Source organism: Pongo abelii, chromosome 3 (genome assembly GCF_028885655.2).
Source record: "Pongo abelii isolate AG06213 chromosome 3, NHGRI_mPonAbe1-v2.0_pri, whole genome shotgun sequence".
Lineage (NCBI taxonomy): Eukaryota > Metazoa > Chordata > Mammalia > Primates > Hominidae > Pongo > Pongo abelii.
The window spans coordinates 162,281,289-162,297,787 of NC_071988.2; the positions used below are offsets into that span (position 1 = coordinate 162,281,289).

At 38.9% G+C, this 16,499-nt stretch overlaps 1 protein-coding gene and 1 pseudogene across 10 annotated transcripts in view; both read right to left on the minus strand.

Annotated features, from left to right (window-relative positions):
* LOC134761304 (uncharacterized) overlaps window positions 1-16,499 on the minus strand; it is a 100,730-nt gene that overhangs the window by 70,513 nt on the left and 13,718 nt on the right. For 3 of the 10 annotated variants that reach the window (XR_010139795.1, XR_010139791.1, XM_063723666.1), the window contains one exon: window positions 14,363-14,403. Coding sequence is in view for 1 of the 10 variants with exons in the window: in XM_063723666.1 (XP_063579736.1) it covers window positions 14,363-14,383 (21 nt within the window). In the remaining 9 variants the exon portion in view is untranslated. Of the gene's footprint in view, window positions 1-5,813; window positions 5,975-8,326; window positions 8,445-13,893; window positions 14,147-14,362; window positions 14,404-16,499 lie in introns of those variants that run through there. The other 7 variants (XR_010139790.1, XR_010139787.1, XR_010139789.1 and 4 more) reach the window with 6 other exon arrangements.
* Window positions 11,425-11,910, minus strand: LOC100455746 (large ribosomal subunit protein eL14-like; annotated as a pseudogene).

A 16,499-nucleotide genomic window follows, 5' to 3' on the forward strand; every position in this document is an offset into this window, starting at 1 on the left:
AGTCATGTGTCTCTGTGATGGTTAATACTGTCAACTTGGTTGGATTGAAGGATGCTAAATATTGATCCTGGGTGTGTCTGTGAGGATGTTGCCAAAGGAGATTAATATTTGAGTCAGTGGGCTGGGAAACCAGACCCACCCTTAATCTGGTGGTCACAATCTAATCAGCTGCCAGCGAATATAAAGCAGGCAAAAAAATGTAAGAAGGTGAGACTGGCCCAGCTTCTCAGCCTATACATCATATATATATATATATACACACATATATATATACACATATATATATAAAACAATGTTATAGAACAATGATACCCTGACTAATACAGTCTCTTAGGTGAATAATAATAAGCATTCATTAAAAACTTACTATATGCCAGGCACTGTGCTAAGAAATTTATATGCATTATCTCAATCCACACAAATATCATGCTATTGATATTATCCCTGTTTTTCAGATTGAAAACTGGGCTCGGAAAGGTTTAGTATATTGAACAATGCAGAGCTGGGATTCAAGCCCAGGTCTAGGTGACTTCAAAGCCTCTGTCAAATGACAATGCATCAGCATTGAAATTACTAGATAGACTGCATTTCTGCATTGTACTGACTAGGTAGAAGAAATAAGGTGCCTGCATTGCAGGTATTGAATAATGAAATATGGTCCCTAGTTATGAGGTCATTGTTTCAAAAATGTAATCATAGAATCAGAGGGCAAGAAAAGCCCAGAGGCTCTCTACCAATATTGGAATATGCTCAGACATGAAAGATACAATATAAAATTGTATCTATGTTGCGATTACAACCATGCAAAAGTAATTTTTATATATAGACTAGAATGGGAAGGGAACTTGGAAAAATGTATGTATTAGTGTGAAGGGATTATAGGTTATTAGATTTTCATGTTATATTTATGCAATTTTTTTCATAAAAAATGAGATTAATACTAGAGTTTTTCCAATATATAGAACTAAGGTATTATTCCTAACGTGGGTGATAATTTTCAGAAGCATGTGAAAATATCAGTGTTGGATTATGGACATCTATCACAACACCACTATGGTGATGCATGCGAAAAGTTGTTTAGGAAAAATAAAATGTAGAAAGTGGCAAATTTAGCTACAGGATATTCAAGGCATGGAGGGTGGAGAGTAAAGGAGACATGGCACAAATTGTAAATGCCACCCTTCAGCACAGTCATGTCTTTTGCATTTTATCCCTTATTTTGAAATAATCTCAAACTATAGAAAATTTTCAAGTAACGTAAAGAAGATTCTGTTTTGTTCCTAAGTTATTTGAAAGTTGCCTATGCTCTATCACTCCTGGATACATTAGTGTGTATTTTTTACAAACAAAGACTTTCTCCTTCGTAACCACAATACAACCAATAACATCAGGAAAATGGCATCCCTACATCACTCTCACCCAATGTTCAAAGCCCACTGAAGCTTCACCAGTTGTCTTGATAATACTCTTTACAAAAAGTATCATTTTAAAATCATATGTTGCATGTAGCTGTCATGTCACTTTCATCTCCTTCAATCTGGAACACTTCCTCCATCTTTACTTGACTTTCATAACTTTAAAAGATTATAGAGCAGTCATTGTGTAAAATGGTTCTCAGTTTGTCTTTTCTGATGTTTCCTCATGATCAATAAGTTTGGCAAGAATATAGCAGAATGATACTGTGTTCTTCTCATTGCATACTGTCAGGTGGTATATAATTTCTATTTTCCCTTTACCAGTGAGGTTAACTTTGAGCTCTTGATTACGGGTGGTGTCTGACTCATTTTTCCTTCAGTAATTAGCAAGTATTTTAGAGAGAGATATTTTGAGACTATATAAATATTTCATTTCACGTCAAACTATTTATTTATTTATATCAGAATAGATTTACTTTTTCCCAATTTATTAAGTGAGTTATAATCCTCAGTATATCTTTAGAGAAGGATAAAAGAGATACATAATACCTTAAAATCTTTTATTTATTTATTTATTTATTTATTTATTTAGAGACAGGGTCTCGCTCTGTTGCCCAAGCTGGAGGCAGTGGTGCAATCTCGGCTCACTGCAACCTTCGCCTCCCAGGTTCAAGCGATTTTCCTGCCTCAGCCTCCGGAGTAGCTGAGACTACAGGAGCCTGCCTCCAAACCTGGCTAATTTTTGTATTTTTTTTTTAGTAGAGACAGGGTTTCACCGTGTTGGCCAGGCTGGTCTCGAGCTCCTGACCTCAAGTGGTCCACCTGCCTCAGCCTCCCAAAGTGCTGGGATTACGGGTGTGAGCCACTGCACCCAGCCTTAAAATCTTTTATATATGGTAATCAGGTTTACAGAGATTCTATTCCTACTGCCTTGAATTATTCAAATTTACACTTATATTCACTTCATTTCTTCTCCAGTAAATTTGTCTTCAAATTTTTCGCCAGTAGAGATAAGGAAGGGCAATCAATGAGGAAAAGTGGAATATTCCTTTATCCATTCACCCATTACATACCCAGCTGCCAGTTCAGTGTATCTGATTTGACTCTCAGCCTGGCACCTCCTGCAGTGAATGCCACTGGATGGAAGTGGGTGTAGACAATGCATGTTTCTATTGCCATGTGGCTGGGCTCCTGAAGTTGTTAACCTTAATTTCCCTAAGGAGATAAGGTGTTTATAAACCAAACATTAGTATTTTCACTTGGATCTCAAAGCCAGGACTCACATTAGGATTATGACCTTAAATTCTACATATCAGATATGCCACTTTGTCAAAATGGTGAGACAGATCAGAGCTGCCTTTGCCATCTCACTATACTACTTTTCCTAACCCATCGTAGTTGGTATTATTTTCATTATTCTAATAAAGAATGACGAATAGTAGCATCTTTAATTCGTTATACCCCACACCTTCTCTTTTTCTCCCCTTTTCCTCATTCCCTCAACAAATGTTTTATCCACTGTGTCCTTTGTTGTAATCTTTCCTCTGATCCTCTCTTGAGTGCTTTCTGTGGCGTGTGTCTCCTTTCCATTGCTGTGTTCTGTCTTCCTTCCCTTCCTTTTTCTCTCTCTCACGCCTATGCACTCCTAATCCCTTTGCTTTCTCGCCCTGGTCTCAGGGCCTGACCTTTGCACTCCGCTCCTCTGTCCTTCCCCTGATTCACACTCCCTGTTGTATTTATGGCTTATAGGTTTGGAGATAAAGCAACACCTGAGTTGAATACTTTTTTAAAAAGTCTTACCTTTATTATTTTAAGTAAAAGGAAAAAGAAGTCTTTGGCTCAGATAACTTTGAGTTTACGCACTTGTAATTTGCATTACCAGATAGTTAATCATTGCTGCTAAGTCCATTACCTGTTCACATACAAACATTGCTGCTAAGAGCTAACATTTCCCTTGTTTATTACCCATTTATGGAGTATTTTTCTTAGGAACGCTGAGTAATGACTAGGTTTCCAAGCTCTAGAGTTGAAGTCCCTGCAATCAAACCCTCACTCAGCTAGCTGTGGTAACACTGGGCAAATTATTTAACCTCTCTAAACTTCAGTTTCCTGTTGATAATGCTACTGCATGGCTGAGTTAGCCTATAGTGCCTCCCAGCCTTCTCAGTCTGGGTTCTGAGAGGGAACTAAGCCTTGCTAAGGTGTTCATTGTATGCAATGAATTAAATTCTTTCCTTGCATCTAGAAAGGTACTAGTTATAAAACACCCTTGGGAGAATTCAGAAAGTAGTCACTCAAATCCTTTTCTGTGTTCTGTGGTTCATTTGGGGAAACCTGGTTGAGAAAGGCTAGGATTCTGAAATAGAAAATTCCCTTTGGAAAACTGCATAAAATTTACTTAGCCTTCTTAAAATAGAATCACCATTCCATTTTAATCACCATTCTATTAAATGGAATCACCATTTCAAGAAAGAGGAAGAACTTATATTTCTGTCACCTAGAATACCTATTCATTTGGACCAAGAACTCTTTGATTTATGAAAGTTGAACAGATTAACTGCAATTCCACCAGGACTTAACATGTATGTTATTTTGCATTTTCATTCAGTGTTTGTTACAGAATGAGAGAAATGGCTTTAAGAAACTATTTGTTCTGTATATTATTGCTGTGTAACAATTTACCCACAAGTTAGTGTTGTAGAGCGACAGTATTTCATTTTGCTCACTGTTTTGTGGCTGAGTGATTCAGGAAGGGCTTAGTTGAGCAGTTCTCCCTTAGGGGTCTCTCCTGCAGCTACAGTCAGTTGTGGGTGGGGGCTGCGGTCATCTGAAGTTAAACAGACTGTGTATCCAAGGTGGCTCACTCACACAGCCATGGTGGAAGCTGGCTGCTGGCTGGGAGCTGAACTGGAGCTGTCATTTCGAGCACCTACATATGGTCTCTTCAGTACAGTGGTTTGGGGGGAATTGTATTTCTTCTTGGTGGCTAGTTTTTCCTAGAGTAAGTGTTCTAAGACCAACAAGGAAGGTTGTGTGTACTTTTTATGACTGATCCTTAGAAGTCACACAGCGTCACTTCCATTACACTCTCTGGGTGGAAGCAGTCCCAAGCCTGTTCAGCTTCAAGGGGAAGGAATGTAGGAGAGGATGTCTGTGAGGGCATGTCAAGGGATTTGTGACCATTTAAAAAATCACCATAGCTGGTCCTCTGGACACAGATTATTTATATCCTTCTAAATTTACATCCTTCCAAATGCAAAATACATTTACTCTCTCAAGACGCCCCAGAAGTCTCATCCAATATGACGTCAGATTCAGGCTGGAGACGTGGGATCTAAAGATGCCCATGTAGATGTGGGTGAGGCTCCTCAGGGATGGTCCTTCAGATGCTTTGTACTCTCTCTGAAGACCTGTGAATTAAAGGCTCCTCGCACACCCAGGACACAATAGTGAGGGATAGGACAGTATCCATGCTCTTCCTCGCATGGAACTCTAAACAAGATCCCATTTTCTCTTCAGTTGCTTGGGATCTACTACCAGGCAGGCAGTGTACTAGAGTCAGAAGACTTTTTGTCGCCCCCCTGTGGTGAGGCTTCGGGCAAGCCACTTGACTCCTCTGGGTCTCATTTTCCATGTATAATGAAATAAGACTGATAGATCCCTTGAGAACTCTTTCAGCTCAAAAGTTCTGTGATTTTGTGAAATGCCAAAATTGTACTACTTGGATGTGAACAGACACAAATCATTGTGCATAATTAAGAACATTCCACAAGTAGAGAATGTTACTAAAGGATAAAATTAAAGTATGAATTAATAAAGAAAGAAATTTTGTGGGAAATAGAAGCTGATTTTGAACCAATTTTGCCACTAGAGGTCACCAGCATACCATCTCAAAGAGAATAAATAGGCTTTTGTCACTAATAGTTCCCTGTGTAGAACCCCTAAGTGGCATTCACGGTGTCTTTTCATTTACTTGGAATATCTCCTGACAGTTGTCAGAGACGTATGTTGTGATGAGGTGATGTCAGTGTCCCTCTGAGTGATGTTCCAGGTGTGCCTAATGTTCTGTAAGCGTGAAGAAGTAAGGAAAATGACTTTCCAGGATTTTCTGCTTTCTCGCTGGGATGCGATGAGGGGCAGAGAGATAACTTGATAGGAAGTAATATAAGCTCTGAGGTGAAAAGGCACTGTGGAAATCCAGTGTCATCCTCAAATGCAGCACAGACATGTCAGCTTTTTTATGACACAGAGAAAGTACGGACTGGGAGCAGAGCACTCGTTTATTCAGCCAATGTCTGTGGACCTGCCTTCAGGCACTGTGTTTGGCAGGGGCTATATCAATGGAGAAGATGCAGTTACTACCCTCAAGGGATTTAAGAAATGAAGTACAGGAGCTTTCTATTCAGATTCAATATTTTAATAAAAAATGTTTTTATTAATGGCCATTGACTTCTACTGATGCTTCCTGAATCTCCAGCTCGTGTAGTTCTCTTCCTTTTTGAACTTTAGATATCCAACCAGCACCTTCTGCGACATTTTGTAGTATTTCCCTTAAGATACTGTATAAAGAAGGAGGAAGAAAAATAGGAATTTGACACAGAACTAAAGATTATTCCATTTAGAGGTTTTTGGGAGAAGCAGGCTGGGATGGGCCCTGAGTTTTGCTACATATTTTTGCTGGTATGCCAAGAGTACTGACACCATGCCAGGCAACTTCTCTCAGATTTTCTTATTTTATCTTGCCGACAGACCTGTAGGGACAAGCACTGTAATCACCATTTCTGTCAATGGTCCCTTGCAGCACGGCAGTGGGTTTTTGTTTTTGTTTTTGTTTTTGTTTTTGTTTTTGTTTTTTTTCTGGAAAGTGATGCTAAGAGTACACTTTAGGACTTTTACATCAAAGCTAGAACTGACTGTCACGTGAAAATGTTAAAATGCTGACTTCAGTTGCGGCCAATGGTGCTTGTTAGGAAAAACTCTATTAAACTGTATTTTAGGCCAGCGCAGTGGCTCACACTTGTGATCTCAACATTTTGGAAGGCCAGGGTGGGAGGGTCACTTGAGCCCAGGAGTTTGAGACCAGCCTAGGCAATATAATGAGACCTCATCTCTACAAGAAATAAGATTAGCAAGGCATGGTTCTGTGCCTGTAGTCCCAGCTATTTGAGAGGCTGAGGCGAGAGAATCACTTGAGCCCAGGAGGTTGAGGCTGCAGTGAGCCATGACTGTGCCACTGCACTCCAGCCTTGGTGACAAAGCGAGATCCTGTCTCTAAATAAATAAATAAAATAATGTATTTTAACATAAAACTCTTCGGATGGGACAAACAATGCTTCAAGTGAAATTAATACCTTGAAACGTAAAGAGTCATGGAGATCTCCTGTGAAGAAACTTCTGTGAGTGACAAGAATGGATTCAGAATACCTCTGAGGACTATATCTATTTTCTCCCAAAATGAAAGCTACAGGATACTTTCTTGTAATTTGTTTCATGTAGTACAAAAAGAAAATCTACAAACTCCAGAACTCATAATTCTATAATAAAGAATGAGTTGCAAGGAATTCTGGGCTCTTTCAATTACTTGAGGAGCTATTTCTTCTAAGGCTGAAGGGGACTTGAACTTGATTTAAATTGGTTGTCATCAGCTTTTAGAGCAGACACTGAGAGTGATTCTGAGCAGGATATAGACACAGCCCCTATCCCTGAGTGGCAAGGCTTTCTTTAGTTTTCTGCCTTCACTGAAGAAGGAAAAAGAGAGCCTGGCCACATCTTTGCTTTACGCTGGGCATGATTTGCTTCATTGTGATGAGTGTTACTAACTATCCTGGTAATTACTAATTTTAAGCAATTGTTTTAAAACAAACTAAAGACAGGAGAAAGACAGGTGTGTCCTTACTTCTTTTTTTTTTTTTTTTTTTTTGTGACAGAGTCTCACTCTGTTGCCCAGGCTGGAGTGCAGTAGTGTGATCTTGGCTCACTGCAACCTCCACCTCCTGGGTTCAAGCGATTCTCCTGCCTCAGCCTCCCAAGTAGCTGGGACCACAGGCCAACCCACCATGCCTGGCTAATTTTTGTATTTTTATTAGAGACAGCGTTTCACTACATTGGCCAAGTTGGTCTGGAACTCCTGACCTCAAGTGATCTGCTTATCTCAGCCACTGAAAGTGCTGGGATTACAGGCGTGAGCCACTGTGCCCAGCTGTTACTTCTTATTGTTGTAGGGTTTGGTCAAATAGTGGAAGAGAAAGGTTAGGGAGGGAGCTACAAAAATACTACTCGACTTATTTTAAAAATATTTCTATTAATGGCCACTGACTTCTACTGATGCTTCTTTAATCTCCAGCTGGTGTGGTTCTCTTCCTTTTTAAACTTTAGATATCCAACCAATACTTTCTGAGACATTTTGTAGTATTTCCCTTAGGATACTATATAAGGAAGGAGGAAGAAAAACAGGAGTTTGACACAGAACTAAAGATCATTCAATTTAGAGGTTTTTGGGAGAAGCAAACTGGGATGGGCCCTGAGTGTCATTGCATATTCTTGCTGGTATGCCAAGAATACAGGCCCCAACCCAGGCTTTACTCAGGTATGTTTTCAGAGAGCAACTTTAAGGGATGAGGTAATGCCTTTCTGGTTAAAGAGCAAGCTTGCTTCCACTTGCCATAAAAGCCAAAGATTCCCCAAACTCAATGTTCCTCTCCTATACCATAACCCACTGCATGTACAGGCATCTACAGGGGCCCTCTGCCTCATCCCTGTGGGACTTGGGGGACATAGGTAACAGCAACAAATCAGCACGAAGCTCATGAGGAGCTGGGAGTAAGAGAGTCCTTTGACTCTGACCCAGACATCTCATGTCTTCCACCAGCATTCATGAAACAGGCAATCGTTAGCTTGTAAGCGCAGCTGACCTTTGAACACCATGGGTTTGAATTGCATGAGTCCACTTGTATGCATTTTTTTCAGTAAATATAATGGAAAATTTTTTGGAGATTGTGACAGTTTGGAAAAATTCACAAACTTCATAGCCTAGAAATATATAAAAAATTAGGTATGTCACAAATGTGTAAACATATGTAGATACCAGTCTGTGTTATTATTTATTACCATAAAATATCACAAATCTATTACAAAAAGTTACAATTTATCAAAACTTATGCACATGCTTACAGACCACACATGGCACCATTTGCAGTTGAGAGAAATGTAAACAAATGTACAGAAGCTGTTTTAAATCATAAGTGCATAAAATTATAGTACATACTGTACTACTGTGATAATTTCACAGCCACTTCCTGTTGCTATTGCTGTGAGCTTAAGTGCTGTGAGTATCCACTTAAAATGCCATGGGACGCTAATTATCTCTGTGTGAGCAGTTCATCTCTCTGGTAAATTGCCTATAGCAGTAAAAAGTAATCTCTTGTGGCTCTCTAGTGTTTTTTCATTGTGTTTAGTGCAATACTGTAAACCTTGAATAACACCATGGCACCCATAAAAAGTGCCACTAGTGATGCTGGAAGTGCTCCCAAGAAGCAGAGAAAATTCATGACATTACAAGACAAAGTTGAATTGCTTGATATGTATTGTAGATTGAAGTCTGCAGCTGTGGTTGCCCACCGTTTCAAGATAAATGAATTCAGCTTAAGAACGATTGTAAAAGAAGAAAAGGAAATTCATGAAGCTATCACTGCAGCTATACCAGCGAGCATGAAAAACTTACACTTTTTGCAAAACACCTTTTTATCTAGTATTGAAAATGCAGTTTTTCTGTGGGAATGCAGGATTGCTATAAGAAAGGCATACCTACTGTGATGTGATTTGAGAAAATGCGAAGTCATTATATGACAACTTGGAGCAAAAGGAAGGCAAAGGATGTAAACCTGAAGAATTTAATGCTGGCAAAGGATGGTTTAATAATTTTAGGAAGAGGTTTGGCTTTAAAAATGTCAAGATAATTAAAGAAGAAGCTTCTGCCAATCAAGAGACAGCAAACAAGTTCCCAGATGCCATTAAGAAAATCATTGAGGAGACAGAATATCTGCCTGAACAGGTTTCTAATGCAGATCAAAGTGTCCTATTCTGGAAAAAAAAAATCCACAAAGGACATTTATTAGTAAGGAAGAGAAGTGAGCACCAGGATTTAAGGCAGGAAGGGATAGGCTACCTATACTGTTTGGTGCAAATGCAGGGGGGTTATGATCAGGACTGCCCTTATCTATAAAGCTGCTCATCCCTGAGCCTTGAAGGGAAAAGAAAAACATCAGCTGCCAGTCTTATAGTTGTACAACAAGAAGGCCCAGACAATGACAACCCTTTTTCTGGATTGTTTCCATCAGTGCTTTGTCCCTGAAGTCAGGAATTACCTTGCCCATAGGGACTACCTTTAAATTTTTTTCTGATATTGGACAGTGCCTCTGGCCACCCAGAACCCCATGAGTTCAATACTGAACCTGTCAATGTGGTCTGCTTGCCCCCAAACACAATGTCTTTAATTCAGCTTCTAGATCCTTGGCTCCTAAGAACCTTTAAGCCTTATTACATAGGGTACTCAATGGAAAGGATTGTCAATGCCATGGAAGAGAACTCTGATAGAGAGTGCATCCTGACAGTCTGGAAGGATTACACCATTGAAGATGTCACTGTTGTTATAAAAAAAAAAGTGGTGAAGGTCATCAAGATTGAAATAATAAATTCCTGCTGGAGAAAACTATCCAGATATTGTGCATGACTTCACAGGATTTACCACAGAGCCAATCAAAGAAATCATGAAAGATATTATGGATATGGCAAAAAAAAAAAAAAAAAAAAAAGTGAAAAGTGAAGGGTTTCAAGATCCGGATCTTGGAGAAATGTAAGAGCTAATAGATACCACACCAGAGGAATTAACAGAAGAAGACGTGGTGGAGACTGGTGCTTCCAAACCAGTCCCACATGATGAGAAAGAAGACACAGAAGAGGCAGTGCCAGAAAACAAACTGACGTTAGACAATCCGGCAGAAGGGTTCCAGTTATTCAAGACTGCTTTTGACTTCTTGGACGAAAAGAATGACAATGACCCTTCTATGATACGGGCACTGAAACTTCTTTGATACAGGCACTGAAACCAAAGCAGTGGAAGAAAGTTGTTACCATATAGGAACATTCTAAGAGAAATGAAAAGAAGCAAAATGTCAGACAGAAATTACAATGTATTTTCATAAAGTTTCACTGAGTGTCCTGACTCTCCTTCCTCCCTTTCCCTCCTCCATCTCTTCTGCCTCTGTTGCCCCTGGGACAGGAAGACCAACCCCTTCTCCTCCTCCTTCTCCTCAGCTTGTTCAATGTGAAGATGAAGAAGATGAAGACTTTCATGATGACCCACTTCCACGTAATGAAAAGTAAGTATATTTTCTCTTCCTTCTTACTTTCTTAATAACATTTTCTTTTCTCTAGCTTACTTTATTGTAAGAATACAACATATATACAAAATATGTGTTAATTGACTATTTATGTTATTGATAATGCTTCCAGTCAACATAGGTAATTAGCAGTTATACTTTGGGGGAGTCAAAAGTTATACATGGATTTTCCATTGCACAGGGTATTGGCACCTCCTAAGCCCCACATTATTCAAGGGTCAACTGTAGGGTAACATCCCAGATCCTGACAAAAGCTGACAGAGGAACTCTAACAAGTTGATTATTTTTATCATAAATGGTTACCAGGGAAACAGAAAACTGTAAAGATCATGTTTGCATAATGCAATTTTAAAAATACATGATCAGCCTAGCATTTTAGAGCCTTGCTTGCATCTTGAGTGCCTCCTTTTCTTTCTTTCTTCTTTTTTTTTTTTTTTTCAAATAGAACTTTTATTACTTTTCTAATCGCCTCTTTCTTGCCAAATGCTTTTGGAGCAGGTGCTTTCTGGGCTGGAGCTTTTTGACCCTTCTGAGCTTTTGGAGGAGGTGCTGCCTTCTGGCCTGTGGCTTTCTGGGCAGGAACCTTCTGAGCTGGAGCCTTCTTGCCTGCAGCGATCATCTTTTTGCTAGAACTTTAGCAGCAGCTGCAGCAGCAGTAGCACCCTTCGCAGCAGGTGCTTTTTTGGGAGAAGCTTTTGGAGAGCTGCCTTTTGAAGCTTCTTAACTTCATTCTTGATTATTCTGTTCCTCATTGCCTTCATAACTTTAAAATGATCAAAATCTGTCATCTTGGCTTTCCTTTCTCTGGCTTCAATCCTCTTGGCCCATCGTGTGGCTGCCCATTTTGTATTGATGTTTGCCTTCTGTCAGGCTTGTCTGACATACTTCTGGTGGGCACTGTGTGGAAACTTGAGGTTGAAATCAGTGAGCTGCATGCACTTGAAAGGCATGGTCTGTCTCCTCACTTGAGTGCAAGGTCCATCAACCAAAGCCCTGTTTTGATCAATAACATCTACAGTTGCAACCGATTTTCTGGCATGAGGTCCAGAGGGGATGTAGCCCACACGGCCAACCTCCACGAAGTGCCTGAACACCATGTTGGTGGCGTTTGGCAAGAAGGAAGAAGGCCAGGTGCATTCTTTTATAAAATATTAGTTATTGACCAGGCGTGGTGGCTCACGCATGTAATCCCAGCACTTTGGGAGGCCCAGGTGGGTGGATTGCTTGAGGTCAGAAGTTTGAGACCAGCTTGACCAACATAGTGAAACCTCATCTCTACTAAAAATACAAAAATTAGCTGGGTGTCGTGGCAGGCACCTGTAATTGCAGTTGCTTGGGAGGCTGAGGAGGAGAATCACTTGAACCTGGGAGGTGCAGGCTGCAGTCAGCCAAAATCGCGCCACTGCACTCCAGCCTGGGCAACAGAGCAAGACCCTACACACCAGCCTGGGTGACAAAGTAAGACCATTTCTCATAAATAAATAAATAAATAAATAAAAATATTAGTTATCACTGTAACCCTGACTTCTATGCTCTTCAGAGAATTACTTTATGCTTGTTAAAAACGGAATCTCCTTTATAGTCCCAGACACATATGATTAATCTTGATTTTAAAGCCAGATTATTATTTTTTTTTGAGATGGAGTCTTACTGTGTCGCCCAGGCTGGAGTGCAGTGGCGTGATCTTGTCTAACTGCAGCCTCCGCCTCCCAGGTTCAGGCAGTTCTCCTGCCTCAGCCTCCCGAGTAGCTGGGACTACAGGTGTGTGCTGCCATGCCTGGCTAATTTTTGTATTTTTAGTAGAGACGGGGTTTCACCATGTTGGCCAGAATGGTCTTGATCTCCTGACCTCGTGATCAACCTGCCTCAGCCTCCCAAAGTGCTGAGATTACAGATGTGAGCCACTGCGCCCAGTCTAAAGCCAGATTATTTTTATAAAATTTTAGTGAGCAAGTACCCAGCTGACATGATTGAAAATGTAGATTCGTGTTTAGAGAATCACAGAATCACAAAATCACGAAAGCTGGAATGAGGTGGCTCAATGACAACTCACTCAGGAAATATGCTTTGAGAACCTGTCGCAGGCAGGGTGCCAAAAGCTGGATGGTCAGACACAATCTTACCAGCAAAGATTGACTCTTAAATATAGGGAACCATTCACTTAACTCACTGCTAGTGTTGTTTGATAAAGTTCTTAATGTTATTTTACACCATGTTAAGAAGCTAAATGAACTCTCTTCCAAGCCCTCACTTGAGGAAACAGGGGTGGACAGGAAAGTGACTTAACTCCCTGCAGTCTCATGGTTAATTTCAATATTTGAATGCGCACAGTATCTAGCTCACAATATAGTCACAAAACTAAACTTTTAAATGAGTAAAGAATGGAATGAATTGAATCTAGGCTGAGCCAGAACAAGAACCCAGGTTTCTTCTTCTTCAAACCAATGCTTGTCACGTTGTTGGTAGATCAGAGTTTTCTGAACCAGTCATATACCAACATCATAATTTTTGCCACATTAAATTAACCATTTAATTAAAATCAGTTTTGAACTTAGCTTTATTCTAAGCAATATGTTAACATCTGTGAATTGAGAATTACTTGTATTATTCATATTTATTATAATAAAATAAACATGTAACTATTTTTAAAAATTCATCTTGTACAACCAGAGGTATAAATACCAATTCTGGGGGAAATGCTAATTTGAAAATATTATCTAGAGAAAAATAAGGACTGTAAACCAAAAAGTAACTGAGACAGGTCTCAATCAATTTAGAAGTTGATTTTGCCAAGGTTAAGGACATACCTGGAAGAAAAGAACACAGAATCAGAGAAACAGTCTGTGGTCTGTTCCTTTATCCAAGGATGACTTTGAGAGCTTCAGTATTTAAAGGGGAAAAGTGGGCTGGAGAGGGAAGAGCGAGGGTATAGTAATCTACATGTTGCAGGAGAAAAGGTGCAGTAGGGGAATGGTGAATGATGTATTCATCTTGTGCGCAGCAAATCGGCACTTTACATGAAATAGGGTGAACATAGAGTAGCTACCTATGGAGATATTTAACCTTTTATCTGTAGCTACCTGCTTAGGAACAGAAGGAAAGGCAGCTTCTTGCATGACTCAGCTTTCAGCTTATTTTTTTCCTTCTGGCACAGTGAATTGGAGTCTCGAGTTTTTATTCTCCTTTCACAGCACCGAAACTGCACAGAATCATTCCTAATTATTTCCATTTTTATGATGAAGTTCAAAGCTTGATTCCATAAAGACCTTGAAATCCTTTGGAATTCTTGCTTGAAAAAATTCTAAAAGTACATTGGTAATTTCTTACATTTCCTCTACCTATTGAACAAATAAATGAAAATGACTGATCAAATTTATTTACTCTTAGTTATTATCAGAAATTATAATCTTGAGAAAAGTATACATGAACACCTTAATTTACCAAATAGCTATATGGCATATTGTTGAGTATAGTATACTAGTCTGTAGTACACAATTACGTCTAGTTTTGAAATCAAGTTTTAACAAATAGGTTATATTCTTTACTCACCAAATTCAGAACAGCATTCATTCTCCAATGAATTCAATAACCTTTCAAGTGAAAAAAATGAGTAAAAAAGAAAATGTGAGTTCTTATTTAGGAATGAGATGAAACATGTTTTGCAGATTAATGAGCTTAAAGCATCAGAGAACACACCTGGTTATACTTAAAAGTTATCAAAAATGCTTGCATTTAGCATATTTCACCTTAAAATATCCACAGTATGTTTAGAACCCTCTAATCAAGACAAAATAGCAGCTCGTATGTGCACAATGAGAGTGTGCCAGACTGGAACATCAAAAAGATCTTGGAAGGTCTCTATTTCATTATTTATCATTTCTTCCTGCACATAATACATTGCCTTGTACAGTTTTCAATTAGGACTTCTCCATTCTCTATGAAAAAAAATTTAATTTTGTGCCTTTATTTAGATGAACTATATTATCAATATTCACATAGTCCAGGTCGCATGAATGTTCACCTTATAATCAAATATTTCTATGCAATCTCAGTGGTTTCTATTTGTACTTATAGCCTTTCCTTATTCAGAAGGGGGATTTTTTTTTTTTTTTTTTTTTTTTGAGACGTAGTTTCGCTCTTGTTGCCCAGGCTGGAGTGCAGTGGTGCCATCTCGGCTCACTGCAACCTCCACCTCCTGGGTTCAAGCAATTCTCCTGCTTCAGCCTCCCAAGTCTGAAAGCTGAAAATAAGCTGAAAGCTGAGTCATGCAAGAGCTGCCTTTCCTTCTCTTCCTAAGCAGATAGCTACAGATAAAAGGTTAAATATCTCCATAGGTAACTACTCTGTTCACCCTATCTTATGTAAAGTGCCGATTTGCTGAGCACCGTTCCCCTACCTGCGCCTTTTCTCCTGTAATCCCTCCCAAGGGATTACAGACATGTGCCACCATGCCCGGCTAATTTTGTTTTTTTAGTACAGATGGAGTTTTACCATGTTGATCAGGCTGGTCTTGAACTCCTGACCTCAGGTGATCCGCCCACCTCGGCCTCCCAAAGTGCTGGGATTAAAGGCGTAAGCCACCACGCCCGGCCCAGAAGAGGGAATTTTTTTATGGCCAAGTAATTTTTAAAATCATCTTTACTGAAAAATATAATACAAATATAGAACCTGTATAAAATAAATATGTAGTTTAATAAAATAAATATGTGATTTAATGAATGTTCATTTCATGATCAGTTTGTCAAAATTTCAACTCTCTTTTTTATACCCACTTAGATGTACTATTCTTTTAGGCATCTTTTGGTCATTTCAAGGTGGGTTTTTTCCCCCTAATCATTTAGGGTACATCTTAATGATTAGTAACACTGTTTTATCAAATTTGAACATCTTGTGAAAGATATATTACTCTCTAATCCTTAGCTATCTTTTTGTATGTTATCTTTTTTAGAGTTTCTAAAGACTTACTTTAAAGTTTAAATTATCTAGCAAACATAATTTGGTTCTGGAATTTGAAAAAGGTAAACACTCTAAAATAACTATATCCTATCTTATGGCAATCATTTTCTTGAATTTTAAAAATAGTTTTATTATCCAAAGGTGCATCCAAAATAAACCATAGGTTTTTCTGTCTATTTTTAAAATATGTATTTGTGAAGCCAAAAGTATCTGAGACAGGTTTCAATCAATTTAGAAAGTTTATTTCACCAAGGTTAAGGATGTGCCCATAACACAGCCTTAGGAGGTCCTGACAATATGTTCCCAAGGTGATTGGGATACACCTTGCTTTTATACTTTTCAGGGAGACATAATACATCAATCAGTACACGTTAGATGTACACTGGTTCGATCTCGAAAAGAAGGACAACACGAAATGGGGACTGCCAGCTTATAAGTAGATTTAAAATTTTTCTGATTGGCTACTGGTTGAAAGAGTTAAGTTATTATCTAAGGACCTGGAATCAATAGAAAGGAATGTATGGGCTAAAATGATAAGGGATTATGAAGACCAAACTTTTTTTTTTTGGAGACAGTGTAATACAGATTTTATTATTATTTTTTTTTAATTTTTATTATTATACTTTAAGTTCTACAGTACATGTGCACAACGTGCAGGTTTGTTACATATGTATACATGTGCCATGTTGTGTGCTGCACCCTTTAACTCGTCATTTACATCAGGTATATC